The following is a 22,697-nucleotide window of genomic DNA, read 5'->3' on the forward strand; positions in this document are numbered from 1 at the left end:
ATTTGTCCCTTGACTTCCGTTAACAGATTTAATTCACGGCACAATCTGGTTTACTTATAAACCGTGAGGATCGTTATTCCTCTCGCAGCAGCAAAGATTATTTCACGACGATAAATAGTTGACTTTGACTAAAGGTCGACACCTTTTTTATTTAATGATTTTTTTGCATTCAAAATGACGGCCCGAAGATGCATTGATTGTGAAAATCGTGCTTTTTTTCGACGCCGTGAGCCACAAACTCGATTCCATTCATCTTTTATTGCGATTCAGTCGAGGCGGATATCATCCTATTGAATTTTGAGAGAGTACTTTTTTTAATTTTTATTTCTTTGTTTTGGTGACCGGACGCTTTGGATTTAATCTGTGCTTGCGGAAGGATGGAAATAAACTAAATAGTAAAATGTCCCTTGTAGGTAGAAATGCCCAACTTGTAATATAACGGGGGGAAAAGAAAAAAAACAGATCGTCACCCTATAGATCACGATCTTCCTCCTCGAATGAAATGACCTGATGGGATGCATATCGTCCTCCTCGTCCTGCAGATTCCAGCTGCGTGGGTCATTTCCGCCACTGCATCGGTAAACGTCCTCTTATCAGTGACGGAGCAGAGGTTGTGAGGAGAGGACGGTGTCGTCGGTAATGGATTCTGGGTGGAGGGAGGCGCCCTGCGGCAGCACCCCCTCGGTTATGAAAGCTCCTCACATCCCGCCGCCAAGGGCGTCCCTAACCCCCCCCCCCCCCCCCCCCCCCCCCCTCCTCGCCGCGCTGATAGGTTCATGCCCCCCCCGCGACTCTTCCACACAGATGAAAATAGATAAAATCATCCAGACGTGGCGTGAACGGCCAGTTAATGTTTTGCCACATGCTGATTCATTCAACAACAACAACAACAACAAAAGGAGTCGGTGAGAGGTTTTGGGATGTTCTTTTCATTTTCTGTTCAGTTGATATTCAGCAATAAGTTTGCACTCAAAAAACAACTCTGAACTGTTTTGGCTCGTGCGTTGTTATTTATTCATTCACGAGGTCCCTGGTATTCTATTCGTGAACTGATCTCCTCCAAACTTTCTCCAAAAGAAGTTTTTCCCCGCTTCAAATAAGCGAGATATTGGAACACAGATGCGTCGATATAATATTCACACATCTACAGCAACACCCAGATGGATGTGGATATACTTCTTATTGATCCTACATTTAGAAATAATTTAAACTATATTCTGTATGTATTCTTTTTCAAGTTTTTCACGGCGCATTTGTTGAACATCCAGCGGACCGCGGAAAGCGACATTAAATATTCAATTGGCGCTGTGTTGGTGATGAATGGAGGGTGGAAGTCCAATAATCACTCTCCCTCCAGCTCGTGTTTCTGTTTCCGAGAGAAATCTCCGGCTTCTTCGTGTCGATGTTCGCCGGCTTTCTGCGGCGTCCGTCTGGCGTCGGTGTTGGAAAGGCGCCAGGAGCTGTCGGGTCGATGGCGCTTTAGGCAACTGGAAACCCATAAAGATGGCGGTCGTGTTTGAAAGAGGCCAACCTCGGCTTTTCAAGGCCATCCGTTGGATGCAAAACCGTCTCTTTCTTAAACTGTGTGTATTTACTCTTGAGTATTTATACTATTTTAACCATATTTCCAGAAAACTCTGCCTCCGTGCGATTTATTATAATAAGTCGATTCATCAAGATAAGTAGCAGGTGGCAGGAATTTATTTTTTCTTCATATTTTGGGTGATTCCACCTTTTGAACATGCACATACATACTTAATAGAGCATTGGGTCCTTTTAAAGGCAGCTTTTTACTCTTGGATATTTATACAAATTATATTTTGGATTAAGGATTATAGAAAAGGCTTTTAAGAGATCAGTCTAACTTTTGGAGATGGAGATCCACAGATTTTAAAGGGACATTACGAAGGGCTGTTCAGTTATGGATATATAGTACAAAATAAATTAAAATACTGGCTCAAAAGTGACTAGAACATTAAATATGATTTTATTTATTTTTTTGTTAATGAACGCAAGAATCTCAGAGGGCCATTTCAACACGTGCAAAGAATCATGGGCGCTGTAGTCCAGAATCATGGGCGCTGTAGTCCAGAACCATGGTCGCTCTAGTCCAGAATCATGGCCGCTCTAGTCCAGAATCATGGCCGCTCTAGTCCAGAATCATGGTCCCTGTAGTCCAGAATCATGGGCGCTCTAGTCCAGATTCATGACCGCTCTAGTCCAGAATCATGGGCGCTGTAGTCCAGAATCATGGTCCCTGTAGTCCAGAATCATGGGCGCTCTAGTCCAGAATCATGGTCCCTGTAGTCCAGATTCATGACCGCTCTAGTCCAGAATCATGGTCCCTGTAGTCCAGATTCATGACCGCTCTAGTCCAGAATCATGGGCGCTCTAGTCCAGAATCATGGCCGCTATAGTCCAGAATCATGGTACCTGTAGTACAGACTCATGGGCGCTCTAGTCCAGAATCATGGCCGCTGTAGTCCAGAATCATGGCCCCTGTAGTCCAGAATCATGTGCTCAGAATCAAGATCGCGTACGCGAGGACCGACGGGCATCGCAGACACTCCCAAATTTTAAGGAAACTCTTGTGTGTGTGTGTGTAAACCCCAGCAACAGATCCTGGAACAGTTTTAAGAGTGGCCTCTAATAGTGTCATTTAAGCACAACCATAATGGTGCGTAACCTGGAATCGCTTTGTAATTTTAAGTTATATACTTGGACCTTAATGCTGGTCACCCCGTCATCCTCGAGCAGTTTTAAAATGTGCCCGGAGCGAGAACTCTCCGGGGAAAAAAAGCACTCGGGTGAAATTAATTGCCGTGTCAGCGGTATTGATCAACCACCCCTTGCAGATGCATTATGGGGAAGGAGGAGGGGGTTTGGGGGGGTACGATGTTCCTTAACGCGACTTTAATCCACGCCTGGCCCCGAGTCCTTCTTTGTCTTGTAAGTGCGGCCATTATCTGTGATGTTCAGTAAATGCCCAACAGAGAGTACAGCCGAGGGTGAGCTGCCTCCACGCGTAGCAAAGTGAGGTATTTGTGTGAGTAAGTGGTGCGGTTGGCGTTAATTCTCTCTGAGTTTCTGCCCCGCTCAGCTCTTCCTTTTGCATGCTTAATTTCTGCTTTTGAGCCCGCTGCCGTGCATTCATTAGCGAGGGGGAAGCTCGGCAGATTTTAAACATACGCTGCAGTCTTTTTGTTTTTTTTATTTATTCTTTCCTCGGATCAGGTTTGCGGGAGAGACGGATGAAGCGGAGTCCAGCACACACCCTCTGTCAGAAGTACTGAGGGTCTGTTCAGGAGCACTCTGTTATGTACTGTTTTGTCAGAGTTACGCCCTATTTTTTAATATATATATATATATATATATATATATATATATATATATATATATATATATATATATATATATATATATATATATAATAATCTTTTGGAAGACAGATTTTTTTTTTTAGGCTGTATTGATTCATTGGGGGCGAAAAAAACTTGCAAAATAAGCCCTTGACATGCAGCATTATCACACTTGAACGTTATTAAGGAGCTGCAACAGTTGATCTGTCGATCGACAGGAAAAAATAGTCGCAAACTATTTTCGATTCGTGATTTTTTTTCTTGCAAAAATGGCAGAAAACTGTGTTTTCAGCGTCTCACGTGGAGAGATTTCCTGATTTCCTCTGTTTTTAATATCATACTAAAGTAAATATTTATAAATAAATAATAAAATATTTGATTTTGAGATATTTAAAGACTCCACCTTTTGGCTTTGAGAAACTGGGATGGACATGTTTCACTATTTCCCAACACGTAGACGAATTGATAGATCTTGAGAAGAATCGGCAGATTGATGCGTTATGTATTAATAACCATTACTTGCATCTCTGTTACATTGTTTCCAAGCAAATAGTCACTTATTTAAACATCAAGCATTGTAAATGAGGCCTTGATTGATCACTGTAAATGTACAGTACTTCATTTTATGACTGGAGATATGCGTGATGTTTTTTGGCTTCCAGCCATTACGCCTAATTAGGCATGCAAGAGAAAACTAAATTAGTCTTCATGCGGAAAAAAAAACACGAGGTTTCAGTTTAATTCCCTCACATTCAGACAAGTGGGACAACTAAAAAGAAAAACGCTCCAGATTTTTTTTATTATGCTGGTTGTAATCTGTGAGACTATCACTCAATTCATGCGACATAAAACCCCCCAAAACAATGAGCTAAACGAGCTTAATTAAGGAGCCTTTTTAAAAAAAAAAATTTTCTTACATGACAACCGTCACGGCTGTTTTTTAGGCCGTGTCGTGCGAGTAGCAAATGTACCTGCAGCCGTGGTGACGCTCATTGTATCAATGGTGCAGTGTTATTCAAAGGGCTTAATTCATATCGTAAAATGTGGCTACAAGCGAAAGGATTTTTGCCCAATTAGTTTCCTAATCAACCATTGGGGGGTTTGGAGTGACCCATATCACACAAAAAACTACTTTTTGTTAGGTCAGTTCTTCATAAATACAATTTGTTTTGTTTTTTTATACACGTACTTGAATTGGTTGGAATATCCTGAGATTAATTCTGAGATGGATCCTTGGATGCCCAACGACCGGCGAATGCGACCCGTTAGCCGGCGCGTTCGCCGAGTGGAATGACTCCATTCTCGCCCACCCACCGGAAAAAGCAATCTGGGCCCCCTCGTAATGGGAAACTCAAATAGCAAATCTGTGGATATAAGCATGTCTCGGGGAAAGGCACGAGTCAGCAACAGGCTCAGTTAAGCAGGCGAAATAGTTTAGCTGGAGGTCACAGGATTCTACAAGGAGGGAGGGCAGTCTCCTCCGAGCCTCATGTCTGGTGATGGGGGGGGGGGGGGGGGGGGGGGCGGAGGCTGGGGGGAGAGAAATAAAATAATTGTGTTCGAGAGTTTATGCAAAGGCACACACAAGACAGAGGGAGGAGCTGAGGTGTTTTGTACGTGTCAGCGGGGCTTGAAGTATTTCCAGCGACAATGGAGACGTGGCGGTCGATGGTAAAAATAAAATCTTGATTTTGATGTCACAGGAGGATGCGTAGACAAATCCATTTGTGTAACCACGGGAGAAGGAAATGGAACGGCGTAGATTGTGGCCGCGCCGCTCGTCTTCCCCCGAGTTTCTACAGTATGGGACGTGAATTACCGCTCCACTTCAGCGATATGGGATGCTCCCCACTGCGGTTGTTCAATAGCGGCGACACTTTTTTAAAAATTCTTTTCTCAATCTTATTCCCTGGAAATGGAAAAGCATCACAGTATCACATGTTTTATTTATAGGAGAAAGTGTGTCTTCTCAGAGAGCATATATATATATATACACACACATATATATATATATATATTAATAATACAAAATATTATTTAAAATATATACACTTTTTATATATATATATATATATATATATTCTCCAAGAAGAAAACTTCTTTTTTATTTTTATAGAAAGTGTATGTTTATATATATATATATATATATATATATATATATACAGCATCCATTAAAAAATCCTTTAAAAATAGTTATTTAATAAATATTCAATACAATATAAGTGTAAGGGGCGAGAACATTGTTGTAGCCCCCAGAAGAGCTCGTCATTAGTTCAAACAGACAGGCGGCATAACGCTGATGGTGTTGAAATGATAATTAGTGCTGGAGATGGATCGAGTCGATGTAAGTGTAATTAATTTTTTTTACGTGTGAGGTTTTAATAGTATAGAGGCAATCAGGCTCCTAATGAGGGCCTGATAGAACTTCTTAAATAGTGGAACCAGTCAAATTAATAGCTCCAATAGCTTCTGACACGGAACTCTGTTATTATTTATCGCACTTGTGCATTTGTTTGTATAATAAGCCCTTTTTTTTCCTCCTCCCCCTAAACACCAGGGTGATGATTTACGCGTATACATTGTGTTTCTTTGGTTTCATCGACTAAAAGGGAGGCGCATTACACTCACACTTACGACGCACGGGACTATAAATAGATTTATTTTTTTCCGGCCCATTAAGGCTCATCTTTCAAAATCATGTCATTAATTAAGCCTAGAAATACTCAAGTAATTTCTCTTTTAATGAACTTGCTCAATTAAGTCTGCCCTCTTTCTTTCTTTGTGTGTGTGTGTGTGTGTGTGTGTGTGTGTGTGTGTGTGTGTGTGTGTGTGTGTGTGTGTGTGTGTGTGTGTGTGTGTGTGTGTGTGTGTGTGTGTGTGTGTGTGTGTGTGTGTGTGTGTGTGTGTGTGTGTGTGTGTGCGTGCGCTCGGTAACTACCGCCTCGCTCTTCCTTTTGTTTCCTTTTGAGTCCGTTCGGCCGCCAGCTCTCCTCAGCTTTCCCCTCCTTCTTTCGTTTTTTTGTGTGCGTTTTTTTCACGTTGTCGCGACAACTGCAAAACGGACACGCGAAATGTCACCTGGCGAAAGAATGTCTCTGAATGGTTACGTTAAAGACACAAACGTGTCACGGTGTTTTTGGTTTGTCCCTCCTGGGCTCCTGTAGAAACCTGCCGGTGCGACTCCATGTGGATCATTTTGTAAGGACTTTGGTCATTTAGGTGAAAGGACTTGTATTTATATATATATATATATATGTTGTTGTTTTTTAAAGAGGAAATGTGAGGCAGCGAGTCTCATTTCTTTATTGAGCACAACAGCAGCGCAGGTGGTGGAGCAGGCAGTCCTTGACCCTGGACTTCAGAAGTGCTCCTGGGGTTCAGGAGCTCATTGCGTGTGTGTGTGTGTGTGTGTGTGTGTGTGTTTGTGTGCGTGTGCGTGGAGCTTTGTAAAGGGCTTGCACTCTTCTCAGAATAAAAGTGCTCTATAAAAGCAATCCATTTACCTCGGCGCCGAGCTTAAACATCGACATTAAATCTCGTTTCATCTCATGCTGCCCCGGCTTCATTAGAATAAACCCAATAAAGGACACGTCGACTACAATGGGAAAAGAAAAAAACATATTTTATGTGTCTCAAACTGTTGAATTAACAAATTTTTTTAACCTGCATATAATGCACAAAGTAGGGAGTGACCAAAACAAGTCTTTCCACAGGATACAGAAAGTCATTTTAAAGCATTCAGAGTTTTTAAGCCCCCAGCTTTTGATGTGAGCGATTCCTCAAGAGAAAGTTAATTTCTTTAGCTCGTTAAATATTTGCGTGGAACACCTAGTTATAAATTGTTATAAATAAAAAAAAAAGTTGACTGAGGGATTTCGTTCACACGGCGACGGCTGAGCGAGTCAATATCCAGGTATCCCTCTCTATCTTTTACGTGGCAAATTAATACCATGCTGTGTTAATACTCAGAATTTAGCACCTTAGACTAGAGAGAGAATATCTTTACATGGAGAGAGAGAATATCCACCTCATTTCCAACGATCTGTTCGAGCCATTTCAATCTGGTTTCCGCTCACAGCACAGCACCGAAACAGCCCTTCTCAAAGCCACCAATGGATCTCCTGGATCTCACTGCAGCCTTCGACACCATCAACCACAACATCCTTCTCTCCCGCCTCGAATCGTCCCTCAACATCACCGGAACTGCTCTCTCCTGGCTCAAATCATATCTAACAAAGAGACAACAATTCATCAGCATTAACAACTGCACCTCCTCCACTGCTCCTCTGTCTCAGGGCATCCCCCAGGGTTCGGTGCTTGGTCCTCTTCTGTTCATCCTCTACCTGCTCCCTCTTGGTAACATCATACGTCATCACGGTCTCCTCTTCCACTGCTACGCTGATGATGTCCAGCTCTACATCTCCACAAAATCCATTACCACTCCTACTCACTCGACTCTGACCAACTGCCTCACTGACATTAAATCATGGATGCAAACCAATTTTCTCAAACTCAGCTGTGATAAATCGGATCATCATCGGCCCCAAATCTCTCACCAAAACCAGTCACAACTTCTGCCTCACCATTGTCTCCCTCCCCACACGTCCGCAACCTCGGAGTCATGTTTGACAGCAACCTCTCCTTTGAACAACACATCAAACAAATCACCAGAACCGCCTTCTTCCACCTAAAAAACATTGCCCATCTCCGCCCATCTCTTTCCTCATCTGCTGCTGAAACTTTAATCCAACGCCTTCATCACCTCCAGTATTGACTATTGCAATAGTATTCTTTATGGCACATCTTCCAACATCCTAAACAGACTCCAATACATCCAGAACTCTGCTCACCCACTCCCGTTCCTGTGATCACATCACCCCTGTTCTCCAGAGCCTTCACTGGCTCCCCGCCCCACAACGGATCTAATACAAAATCCTTCTCCTCACTCACAAAGCCCTCCATAATCAGGCCCCCCTCCTACCTCACCGACCTGCTCCACCACCACACTCCATCAGGCCCCCTCCTACCTCACCGACCTGCTCCACCACCACACTCCATCAGGCCCCCTCCTACCTCACCGACCTGCTCCACCACCACACTCCATCAGGCCCCCTCCTACCTCACCGACCTGCTCCACCACCACACTCCATCAGGCCCCCTCCTACCTCACCGACCTGCTCCACCACCACACTCCATCAGGCCCCCTCCTACCTCACCGACCTGCTCCACCACCACACTCCATCAGGCCCCCTCCTACCTCACCGACCTGCTCCACCACCACACTCCATCCCGTCAGCTCCGCTGATGATCTCCTGTCCATCCCATAGGACCAAGCACCGGACGTGGGGTGACAGAGCCTTCTCCATATCTGCCCCCTCCCTCTGGAACTCTCTCCCCAAACTCATCCAAGACTGCACTGATCTTTCCTCATTCAAATCGCAAATTAAAAACCCACCTGATTAGAACTGATTTTAATGTGTGATTGTTTGTTTTTGTTTTTGTTTTCTTATCAGGGTCCGAGCGACTCAGAAAGTCCCTATTTATTTGTTTTACCTGTATTTTAGCTATTCTTATTTATTTATTTTTAGCTTTTAGGATGTTTTAATTATGTGTCTTTGAGTATTATGAAAAGCGCTATATAAATTAAATGCATTATTATTATTATTATCTTTACATGGAGAGAGAGAGGATATCTTTACATGGAGAGAGAGAATATCTTTACATGGAGAGAGAGGGAGAGAGAGATTTTTAGAAAACCTTTATTTTACATAAAAAAACGAACAAACAAACAGAACATTGCAATCACATCAAAACCAAATCAACCAACAAATACAACCAAAACCAACAAACGCAACGCTTCTGTCCGCTGGTGGTCCTGAGACCCCGTTTCAATGCCATAGTTTCAGCAAAAGTTTCTCCTCCTCTGGGCCGCTCCTCTGGGTCGCTCCTCTGGTCTGGGTCGCTCCTCTGGGCTGAGTCGCTCCTCCGGGCTGCTCCTCAGGGCTGCTCCTCAGGGTCGCCCCTCTGGGCTGTTCCTCCGGGCTGCTCCTCCGGATCTCCGGCCTCCTGTGCTTGGCTGTCAGCCTCCTCCTTCAGCCCTTTATTTACCACTGTCCTGATCTTCTGAAGTCTATAAATCTCCTGGCGTGTAAACCCTCTCTTTGTCTTGTTCTTCATGTGAAGCCGGATAGACTTAATGAGTTTCGGCAGATCGGTGAAGTGTTTCTCTACTTCACACTTCCTATTCTTCGTGTCTTTGAGAAACCATTTCAGCCTGGCCAGACTATATTCCCTCGGACAGTCACTGTCATCAGAGGACCCACTCTCTGCCACAGAGTCCTCATCCGTACTGGACTCAGACTCGTACCCTTTGCCCAAAGCTCCCTTTTTTTTCTGTGAGCTTTCCTCGTCTCCCCTGGCCTTCCTCTTCAGAGGATAAAGCTTCTCCTCACCCTCCTCCATTTCCACCTCCCTGTCTTCTACCATGACCTGCTTGTCCTGCCCACACTTTTCATTCCCTCCTCTTTCCTGCCCCTTACCCACCTCCACCTGTCCTCCAGTGCACCCCTGGCTGTCCTCCTGAGTATGTGCTCCCCCCTGGGCCGCCCCTGCCCCCTCTTCTTCCACCGGCAGTACTACACCTGCCCTCTCCCATTCCATTTCCTGGGCCACCACTGCCCCTTCTTCTTTCTCTTCCTCCTCCTGCTGACCCATCTCAGTCCCTTCTTCTTCCTCTTCCTCCTCCTGCTGACCCACCTCTGCCCCTTCCTCCTTTTCCTCCTCCTGCTGACCCATCTCAGTCCCTTCTTCCTCTTCCTCCTCCTGTTGACCCATCTCAGCCCCTTCTTCCTCTTCCTCCTCCTGCTGACCCATCTCAGCCCCTTCCTCTTCTTCTTCCTCCTGCTGCCCCACCTCTGCCCCTTCTATGTTCACCTGCTTCACCCCCTCTGTGATCACCTGCTTCACCCCACTTCCCCCCTCTGTGTTCACCTACTTCACCCCACCTGCCTCCTCCTGTTGCTGCTCCCGACCCCCCTCCGTGTCCCCTCCGTCTTTGGGGTCCCCCCTGGTGTCGTCCTGTCCACCAGCCTTCCTCCGAGGACGCCACATACACTGCTCTCACACTCACTACGAGACACACGGGAAACACACCATCAACCCCGAACATGACGCTCTCCGCTCCCAACCTCCGACCTCACGCTCAGAGAGGGAGAGAGAGAGAGAGAGAGAGAGAGAGAGAGAGAGAGAGAGAGAGAGAGAGAGAGAGAGAGAGAGAGAGAGAGAGAGAGAGAGAGAGAGAGAGAGAGAGAGAGAGAGAGAGAGAGAGAGAGAGAATCTAATAAAGCCTATTGAATTGAATATCTTTACATGGAGAGAGAGAGAGGATATCTTTACATGGAGAGAGAGAGAGAGGATATCTTTACATGGAGAGAGAGAGAGGATATCTTGCTATTTCCTTTTCGCATTGGATCAATTATTCATTTTAACAGATTGATAAGTCCGTCTTTGAGGAAAAATAATAATAATAATAAATAGACGGCACAGTCGCCCGTCTCGCTTTTAGAACTGTTTTATCTCCAGCGCTTGTGAACTCTCATACTTCAACGCCCACGTGGAGAAGATGTTTTTTTCGGCGAGATGATAACCACTCGGATGAAATGAGATGTCAGTTAAATGAAGGAGTGAGAGTCAAGTGAACCGGAGGAGGGCGGGTGCAGGTGCACACTTCCTGGCCCGGGGGTCAGAGGGTGATGTCGGTAATGGTGAGCCGCCTCTTCACAGGTGCACAATATTGCTTCACGGCACTCCACATCTTGAGTACACACACACACACACACACACACACACAAAAACACACACAAACATAAAAACACCGTTTTTAAACTAATAATATATTTATTTTTTTTGCTGCTGCTGCTGCTGCTGTGACATCCAGGATATGAAGACAAACTGAACTAATATATTTTCCTCTTCCTCTCTCTAGCTTTCTGTGAGGAGGGATGCAGGAGCGGCGGTACCTGTGTGTCTCCCAACACGTGCGTCTGCCCCTCGGGATTCACAGGACGCCGCTGTGAGACAGGTGAGACCCCTCCCCCCTCCCCTCACCTCCCGTTACCTGTCCTGATTATCGCTAAGCTGGAGCATCGTGTTGTTTTCATCGAGCTTCACAGTGACTTCAAAGGAACGGTCGTTAGGTCTGAGGGCTCAGCAGCCGCCATCGTGTCTCTCTCACACACACACTCTCACACACACACACTCACACTCACATACACACACTAACACTCTCTTACACACTCATACACACACACTAACACTCACATACACACACACACTCACATACACACACACTAACACACTCACACATCCTCATATACACACACCAACACTCTCATCCACACTCTCACATACATACACTAACACTCTCTCACACACACACTCACATACACACATTAACACTCTCACACACACACTCACATACACACGCTAACACTCTCTTACACACACACTCACGTACACACATTAACACTCTCACACACACACTCACATACACACATTAACACTCTCACACACACACTCACATACACACACTAACACTCTCTTACACACACACAAACACTCTCATACACACACTAACACTCTCTTACACACACACTCACATACACACACTAACACTCTCTTACACACTCATACACACGCACACACTCACATACACACACTAACACACTCACACATCCTCATATACACACACCAACACTCTCATCCACACTCTCACATACATACACTAACACTCTCTCACACACACACACTCACGTACACACATTAACACTCTCACACACACACTCACATACACACACTAACACTCTCTTACACACTCATACACACACACTAACACTCACATACACACACACACACTCACATACACACACACTAACACACTCACACATCCTCATATACACACACCAACACTCTCATCCACACTCTCACATACATACACTAACACTCTCTCACACACACACTCACATACACACATTAACACTCTCACACACACACTCACATACACACGCTAACACTCTCTTACACACACACTCACGTACACACATTAACACTCTCACACACACACTCACATACACACATTAACACTCTCACACACACACTCACATACACACACTAACACTCCCATACACACACACAAACACTCTCATACACACACTAACACTCTCTTACACACACACTCACATACTCACACTAACACTCTCTTACACACTCATACACACGCACACACTCACATACACACACTAACACACTCACACATCCTCATATACACACACCAACACTCTCATCCACACTCTCACATACATACACTAACACTCTCTCACACACACACACTCACGTACACACATTAACACTCTCACACACACACTCACATACACACACTAACACTCTCTTACACACACACTCACATACACACATTAACACTCACACACGCACTCACATACACACATTAACACTCTCACACACACACTCACATACACACACTAACACTCTCATATACACGGACACATACACCCACACTCACATACACACACTAACACTCTCATATACACAGACACATACACACACAGTCACATGCACACACTAACACTCACATACACACATTAACACTCACACAACACTCACATACACACATTAACACTCTCTTACACACACACTCACATACACACATTAACACTCTCACACACACACACACTCACATACACACATTAACACTCTCACGCACACACTCACATACACACACTAACACTCTCATACACACACACACACTCTCATATACACAGACACATACACACACACTCACATACACACACTAACACTCTCATACACACACACACTCTCATATACACAGACACATACACACACACTAACACTCTCATACACACACACACACTCTCATATACACAGACACACACACTCACATACACACACTAACACTCCCATACACACACACAAACACTCTTTCACACACACTAACACTCTCTTACACAAACACTCACATACACACATTAACACTCTCACACACATACACACATTAACACTCTCACACACACACTCACATACACACATTAACACTCTCACACACACACTTACATACACACATTAACACTCATACACACACACTCACATACACACATTAACACTCTCACACACACACTCACATACACACACTAACACTCTCATACACACACACTCTCATATACACGGACACATACACACACACTCACATACACACACTAACACTCCCATACACACACACAAACACTCTCTTACACAAACACTCTCATACACACACTAACACTCTCTCACACACACACTTACATACACACAATAACACTCTTACGCACTCATACACACACACACTCACATACACACACACACTCTCATACACACACTAACACTCTCTCACACACACACACTTACATACACACAATAACACTCTTACGCACTCATACACACACACACTCACATACACACACTAACACTCTCTCACACACACACTTACATACACACAATAACACTCTCTTACGCACTCATACACACACACACTCACATACACACACTAACACTCTCTCACACACACACTTACATACACACAATAACACTCTCTTACGCACTCATACACACACACACTCACATACACACACTAACACTCCCATACACACACACACACACACACACACGTTCACCTCTAAAGCCCTGTGTTTAAATTGGACCCAGGAGGGCTGTAGAAAAGGACAGCTAATTCTTCTCTGCACTCCTCGGTTCTCCTCTTCATTTTCCCTTCCTCTCCCCCTTCCCTCTCTTTCTTCCTTTCCTTTGTGCTCCTCTCCTCCTTCAGGTCTTGCTCTCTTTTTCTATGTTATCTCTCCTCTTCTTTTCCCCCTCTCCTTCCCTTCTCCTCTTTCTTCTATAAACATTTCCTTCTCCTCTCTTCCTCCTTCCTGCCCTCTCATGTTTTACTATCTTCTCATGTGCTCTTTTCTTTCCAATCTCTTACTCTTCTCTCCTCCTTTTCTCCACCCTTCCTCTCTTCCCTCCCCTCTATTATTCTCTCTGCCTTTCTGTGTTCCTCTCTTCTTCTCTCTATCCTCTCATTTCCTCCCCTCTCTTCATCCCCTCCTTCAGTTCTTGGCCTTTTCTCTTCTCCTCTTCTTTCCTTTATCCCCCCCCCCCTTCCATCCTTTCCTCATCTCCTTCTCTTCCCAGCCCTTTCCCTCCTCTCCTGTCTTTCCCTTTTCTCTCCACTTCCTCTTTCTCCTTCCCATTCCTTCATTCTCTCTCCCTCATGTCCTCATTCATCCTCTATCTTCCTCCCTGATTTCCTCTCATTTAGCTTCCCCTCCTCTCCTCTCCTCTCCTCTCCTCCTCTCCTCTCCTCTCCCCTCCTCTCCTCTCCCTCTCCCTCTCCCTCTCCCTCTCCCTCTCCCTCTCCCTCTCCCTCTCCTGTCCTCCGTTATTAAGACTTCTATCTCTCGTTTTACAGAGGTGATCAACCAGCTCTCTCCCGGCGCACCACACTTATAGGTCAGCTATTCAAAGCACGTTGCCATGGTTTCCCTTTAAGTAAAACAGGTAACATAAATGTGCAGGTATTCACGTCGGTCCTAATAACGTCGTAGTGCAGAGGAAGTGTGTGTGTGTGTGTGTGTGTGTGTGTGTGTGTGTGTGTGCTGTCGTCGCCCCGGGTTACGCGTCCTGTGTTCATCGCTAGTTCGTCATCAGGGAGCGTCATAAATGTCATAAATGACTTATTTCGTTGATTTTATGGACGTTACTCAGATCTTTCAAACCTTTAACAGTGTTTATTTCGTCTTAAATCATTGCACCCTAATGAAATGATAACAAATGGAATATTTTTTGGAATTAGAAGTTTTAGAACTTAGAGGCTTTTACAGATGCAGCTGGTGTGATTTGTGCTTGTGTTTACGTCTACGTTTGTGTGTGTGTGTGTGTGTGTGTGTGTGTGTGGTGTGTGTGTGTGTGTGTGTGTGTGTGTGTGGTGTGTGTGTGTGTGTGTGTGTTTGTGTGTGTAAATTGAATATTGATGGCTAACTAAATGCAGGGTTTGAATGGAAAAAAAAGAAGTCTACATTGCATCTGCAAAATGATTCTGTTGCTTCTCTTTGAACACATCTTTCCGAGGGGAGGAAAAACATTATGCGAAGAAAAAAGAAGAAAAAAGGTGTTGAGCAAAATATGGACTCATCTCCCCGCTAATGAGCCCCCCCCCCCCCCCCCCCCCCCCACACCGTGGCCCTCTGGCTGCTGCCCCGAGGCTGCCGCGGATGCGAATCCCTCTTGTCTCTCTGTGTCTACATCTGTGTCTCTCCCTGGGTGTCGAAACTATTTCACTCCTAATGTACATCCTCGTTTTGCGGAAGGGTTTTGATTCGTACTCTTCGTGCGCTTTCAAGATAACCGCGTCTTTCAGGTGGAAATAAAGACGTGGAGATACGCTGCTTGAAATATCGAACGCAGCTTTTAAAAAAAAAAAAAAAAAAAAAAGTCGCTTTCGAGATTGTTTTTTTGCCATGAAAGCGATCTCTTCTAAATGAAGCTGGCGGAAGCTGAAACTGCAAGTTGGAAGAGAAGTGAAAGTGCTGGAATACATTTTCCTGTGAAGCGTCGACAGCGCGGCGGCGTGCGCCAGAGAGTTTCTATTTCAGTCCGGACAGACGGGGGGAAGCAATGGAGTGAAGTTAATCGAGTATTTTAAAAGGTGAAACGTAATTCATGTATTGGCAGAAAGTCAATTTCTTTGGCGCTCAGACTCTACGGGGCAGATGCATCATGTACATGTACCTCGGGGGTTTATTTTATAAAGACCAAAAAAGCTGAACAGGTGAAACCTTTCTGTGAACTCCCGGTTCACACATTGTGAATAGAAAGGGTGTCTTGTAGAATGTGGAGATGGAGATGGAGGAGGGGGGGGTAGCAGCAGTGAGGGGAAAGGTGTTTCTGATGCATGTGCAGTGTAATGAGGCTTGTTGAGCTCTTCAAAGTGTAAAACTGTCAAACTAGACGTTGAAAACATCAAACTGTGGAGTTTGATCCATTTAACATTCGACATTTAAAGGACAGGTGGAGATTAGTACAATGCTCACGTACGTAATACGTTGAATTATTCCGCCTCTCTATGCGAGGTGCGGTGAAGAGATCTTTTTACTAGTGAGAGATTCTATAAATACATTAATAAATGGCTTTGTTTTTTATTTTCACCAAGTATCAGGTAAAAAAAAAAAAAAAAAGATGTTAAAACCTCGGCTGGATTTGTTTTGAAAAGGGCAAAATGTGCATAGACGTCCAGGTTGTTAACAAGCAAGTCGTATTATATTTTAACACGTGTCTCGTATCTGCTTGACACTGAAACAGTCATGTAAACAACAGGTGTATGTAACGTAGATGACTTGTATTTGACTTGCTAATCCCCAAATGTATAGAATGTCAACCTTTATTAAAACCCCCCACACACACACACACCTAATGCATGTTGGGAAAATCTGCAAATGGGGCAGAAGTGAAGTTGGAGAATGGAGGGCTGTTCACACACGTACACCTAATTTGCACAAAGCGTTGTGCATTATTTGCAGTGAATGCAACTAATTTGGATAGTTACAGCGACAAAAAAAATTATTTATTTATATTTATATTTATTTAGATATATACTTATTTATATATATATATATATATATTTATATATATATTTATTTATATATATATTTATTTATATTTATTTATATTTAACAACAAATGGCTTTATATGTGCAACAGGAATTATTGACTGCGCATGAAATGGGCTTTTATTACAACTAAATTAAAAGTTTATTGACGAGGCGGATGTTGAGCATGAGCTCTCCATAAAATAAAGAGTTAGTTATTTTTGTACTTGGTGCAGTGGATTATTACGGGTTTTGAATATCCCTTGATCTTCGTTATTACATTATATTTTTTTTTACAGACACAATAAGCATTCTTCGAAGAAGATGAAATAAGAATCGAGGAACGGTAGCATTTTGTTGTTGCAGTGAAAAACAACTTAGTCAGAATGAATCCCGTTGCATAATTTATGGTCGAATATGTAGGACGCAGGGCAGAATTATTGTTATTGGGAAGGCTGTTTGTGCTCTGGAGACGTTCCAACTGGGCGTTATTGTCTCGGCTTCCTTACAAAGCGCTCGACAAGGAAAATAAACCTTAATTTGTTCATGCAAAAAACGGGCGAGTGTTTAGCGTGAAAGGGGACTTTATATTCATATATATGCATGTATTTATGTATATATATTTATATTTATATATATATGTATATATTTATTTATATATATATATGTATTTATATATATATATATAACTATTTATTTATATATCTAAATAAATATATATATATATGTTTATATATATATGTATATATATATATATATAAATATTTATTTATATATATATATATATATATATATATATATATATATATATATATATATATATAAAGGAGATGCAGGCAGCTGTTGCCGCTGCAGTGACCAATGGCTGCTGTGATTTTTAATTTGTTTTGCTGTGTTTTGCACAGAATCCCGACAGCTTTGCAATCATAAATGTCAAACGAATATAATATGACATGGATAACGTAATTATTTTGACAAGTGTGTCATTTTCTGCTCATTCTGCGATTCCTATTTCAAGACGCTGTCCACGTTTTTATTCTCCGTCTGCCGCTCTGAACCCCTTCATCTTATTTTTTATATACCATTTGATGATAAAGCGTACAGACTTTCAAAGTCCAACACGTTATCTGAACACGACCATGCTGCACTTTTCTTTTCCCAAAGGATTCATTTCGATTTCATTTCCATATTTAAATTGTATATCATTGTTTTGGTTTGGTAAGTGCATTAAGGATATGGAGGAAAAAGCTCTAATACCAATTATAGGTACAAAGAGACGCTCGTGCTCTCTTTCTTTTCGTGGAGGAAGCCGACAGCCGCCTCTAATCTCGGTGTGTTTCGGTGAGATGTTGGAGAAGGAATCTTTTGGTGTCGCTCTGACCCGATCTCTGACCTGAGAGGCTGACAGACGGGAGCCCACCCCTCCTCTTTCCCCTCCCACGACAGATGTCACGGCTTATTACCAACAGCACACCAGGCTAACGACACACACACACACGGCTCTTTTATCTGTGTCGAGGTATGTGTGTGTGTGTGTGTGACTTACATCAAAGCTGGAGCAACAGGACAATATTAATGGCACAAGCTCAGACCAGCCGGTTAGTTTCTTTTGTTTTTTATGGACGGAGATACTGTAGTTCTGTTGAACTGCAGCGTGGCGTATTTCAACATCAGGTCAAAATCCAAGAGCGAAATGTTTGACGACCATTCTCCAATGTGCCTTTTTACCCAACCTGTCTGCCTTAGCCTGAGATGTGTTATTGAGGAGGCCTCGTCTCATTGGTTGCTCTGCTTTGAGAGACTACGTCTCTACAACCCTCGCACACTGACGCAAACCCTCCATTACACCACACGAGCAATGGCTGCCGGTCAGGCTTCAAACAACCGCACTCCGTCTCGCTGATTTGCTGCAAAATGTCCCGTCTTCATGAGAAACGCGCAGACATAAAACGTAACGATGCAGTCGGTCCCCAGACGCCTCCCCCCCCCCCCCCCCCGTTCGCTCTACACATTTGGGGCGATTTTGAAGTTGCGACTGAAGGTCGCGCTCTAACCGCCGGGCTGCGTGCAACGTGCAACAGGTCGAGTGTCGCAGCCAGAAGTGAGAGGAGATGGGGGGGGGGGGGGGGGGGGGGAGTCATTTAGACTAATACTAGTGTGTGTGTGTGTGTGTGTCTCTGTGTCTGTGTGTGTCCTCAGATATCGACGAGTGCGCAGAGGGCCTGATCGAGTGCCACAACCACTCCCGCTGTGTCAACCTGCCCGGCTGGTACCACTGTGAATGCAGGAGTGGTTTCCATGACAATGGCTCCTACCTGCTCGACGGCAGCTCCTGCATTGGTGAGCACACATTGAATTGACACACACGCACACACACACTTGATCCTCATCCTCTTTTTGAAAATCCGGCGCGTCGGCGTGAGAAGTTCATCAGATCTGTGATGTAACGCACGGGCGCGACGTGCTAATCGGGTCTTCTCACCTTCACAGCTCGAGATCGTGATGAAATATTCACGAGGGCCTCGTGCGGCTGGTTCGATTTTTTATTTATTTATTTTTTTTCAAGTCATGCGCCCACAAAGCCAGAGAATGAAAGACGTAAAGAAGGGAAACAAAGACGGTTATTAACCAGCTCACCTCGCTGCTCTTTTCATATGGATGACCACACATTCAATTCAATTTCACCAGTCAATATTTTTCATGCATTTGAAATACAAATTTTAAGTGCATTAGCAATGAAAATGTGCTTTAATGCTTAAAAGCGGAATGGCCCCGTTTTCAGAACGTGTATGATCATTATTATTGATCCTTTTATGTGTACATCGTTTTAATACTACAGTTAAATGTGTAGCTGATGTTACTTTATAGCGTGTGAATTTTTCCACTAGGATGTAATTCAGTGGAGAAAGAAGAACTCTGATCAATTATTGAAGTAAACGTAACAATACCACACTGTAAAAAAAACACCGTTTATACAAACACACTTCTTCCAAGTACTAAAGTATTACCAGCAATATGTCCTCGCTACACAAAATTAAGAAAAAACGTTACTTTTCCACCCCTAGTCTTATAGATATACATTAATATTATTGATTTTGCTATATTGTGTAACAAAAATGTCGTAGAGTTCTGATTTGGGCGCTTTTTGTTAATCTTTTTGTCATTTTTGTTCCACTTCCTGTCTCCAGCTGGTTGCTTCAGACGATTTAATTCCGGATTCTGTGGAAAGAGAAGTACTTGATGTCGTATATTTTACGCTCCGCTTAATGTTTCACACCAAAATGTGACATAAGAACAATGAAATCAGTTCATTTGTTACGCCGTGCGCCTGACGGATGTGCTCCTGTAAATCCAGTATTTGTTTTTTTAACGTGTGGCGGTAAAGAGACGAAAGTACTGACGGCTTCTGATTCTTAAACATAAAAAGATGTATTTTTCTTTCTCTCTAGTTTTGCCGACTCGAGCGAGTCGACGCCAACTGTTTATCAAACTGACATAACAGAAAACGCGCTTGCACACGTCATGTTGTTTTTTTGTTTTTTTAAACAACATGTTTGTGCTGGTGTCCTAAGAACAGGGCGCATGCTATTCGCCATGGCAACCATCTCAGTTTAGCAAAGTAACTGATCATTTGTTAAGAGCAATAGACGACGTTAGCCAGCAAGCACGATTTTCAAGAGCTCGGAAAATATCTCGTTGGCACTCAACAAATCAGAGGCACTGCTTATTTTTAGCCGTGTGTGTGTGTGTGTGTGTGTGTGTGTGTGTGTGTGCGTGCGTGCGTGCTTCTCTCCGTCTTTCCACACCTGGTCTCGTATGCTACCCATCAGACCCAAAAGTTCGGTCTCATTTTGAACCGGGGGCGTCTGCGGATCAATTCCATACCTGATCAACAAAAGATGGGCATGACGTGAGACTCGCGAGTCCCCTTTAGCTCCACACTTTAGCTGTCACGTGACCTTTTAAATCAGCATTTCAGGCTCCATTCCTTTACTTTCGGAGGGTTTCATTTCTTCACTCAAACTCAATTCTTCTGAAAATCACTCGCGGCTTGACGACCATCCACAACAGCAGAGTCAGTGACTCGTAAACACACTTTTGACACTTTGTGTCCTACATCCAATCAGTTATTTAGTGAATTATTTCTATCTTTAATTCATTTTTTTTTTTTTTACTTATTGGAGACGGGACACGAGTGAAAGCTCGTGCGCACACAAACTCCACCGAAGAGGAGGAAGACGCGTTCCTAATGATACAAAAGTGAAGGAATCGTCAACGGAAGAACAGTTTCACAGGGAAGAGGGGGGAAAACAACGAGAAAACGTGCGAGACGTCGTCGAGTGTGAAGTGCAGCGTCTCCCTGACGATGATGAAGGATGATGAAGGAACACACACTTCAGCTATATTACATCAACAGGAGCTGAAAGCGAGCCAGGCTACCAATTACATTTGTTAGTTTTATATTTAGTGTTGAAACTGGTGTTAAAAAAAACTTAAGTGTCAAAGGGAAACTTGCCAAAGGGGAAAAGCTACACACCACTTAGTGTAATTTAGTGTATTTTAAAATGTGTGACCTTTGGCGACTCCTTGTGGTGACATCACAAAAAGACAATTAAGTTTCCGTCCCAAATTTCGCACAAATTATAACAGAATTACTGAAAGTCGGCTCAAGACTACCAGGTGTGCAAATATTAAGAAATGGTTCATCAATATTGTAGATTTACGTTATGATTTGTCATATGTTGGAGATAAATAACCTCAATACAGCGTGAAAGCTTCTTTCTTTTTTTTTAATGATATTTCTAATTAATTTTTTTATTTAACCTTCTTCTTTTTCTTTTTTTTTTTATCCACACAACTTTTTACATTTTCCATCTCGGGTTGGTGTAATTTTTTTTCTACAAACAAAAAAAATCGTGCAATCAGAACGATTTTAGAAGATCGTCGCATAAATAAATCAACACGGACACACACACACACACACACACACAGCTAATGACTCAAGCGGGGACGTTGCTCAGATCAGTCACAAGTGTAGTTGGACATTAACTGTCTTGTTTGTGCTCATGCATATTCATGTGCATGATAATAAAGTGTGCGTGTAGCTGCATGAAATGGGGACGAATGACGAATTTAACAGGATCTCTTTGTCGAAGCAATTGTGTGTGTGTGTGTGTGTGTGTGTGTGTGTGTGTGTGTGTGTGTGCGTGTACATAATTGCAAATAATTGTTTTTGTTTCTTTTTCTCTATTTATTTTATTTTTTTCAAACTTTCAGATGCAGTTCAGCAGCTAAAAAGCATAAATGTTCTGTACATCGTCTCTCGCTTGATATCCTCCTGTGTTTTGCCGCAAAGCAGCGAACCGGGGATTTATTCAGCTGTGTGTGTGTGTGTGTGTGTGTGTGCGTGTGTGTGTGTGTGTGTGTGCGCGTGCCCGCCCCCTGTGAGAGGGGCTTTCTGGGTAAAGGATGGGCTTTGTTTTTTTTCAAATGAACAGAGCACTTTGTTGTAATGCTGGTACTAATTCATGTTTGGTGCGACTCCGAGGGGGCCGTCCTGCTGGGTGACGCATGGATCTTATGAGAGTCTTTTATCTCCCCCCACCCCACACCCCCCCACAGG

General features: G+C 43.5%; 1 protein-coding gene across 1 annotated transcript in view; it reads left to right on the forward strand.

Annotated features, from left to right (window-relative positions):
- The window catches only part of LOC117726650 (protein kinase C-binding protein NELL1-like), a 183,911-nt gene that overhangs the window by 149,968 nt on the left and 11,246 nt on the right, over nt 1-22,697 (forward strand). Inside the window, exons 15-16 of the mRNA XM_034526897.1 lie at nt 11,344-11,439; nt 19,274-19,414. Of these exons, the coding sequence (XP_034382788.1) occupies nt 11,344-11,439; nt 19,274-19,414 (237 nt within the window). The remainder of the gene's footprint in view (nt 1-11,343; nt 11,440-19,273; nt 19,415-22,697) is intronic.

Source organism: Cyclopterus lumpus, chromosome 3, assembly GCF_009769545.1.
Source record: "Cyclopterus lumpus isolate fCycLum1 chromosome 3, fCycLum1.pri, whole genome shotgun sequence".
NCBI lineage: Eukaryota > Metazoa > Chordata > Actinopteri > Perciformes > Cyclopteridae > Cyclopterus > Cyclopterus lumpus.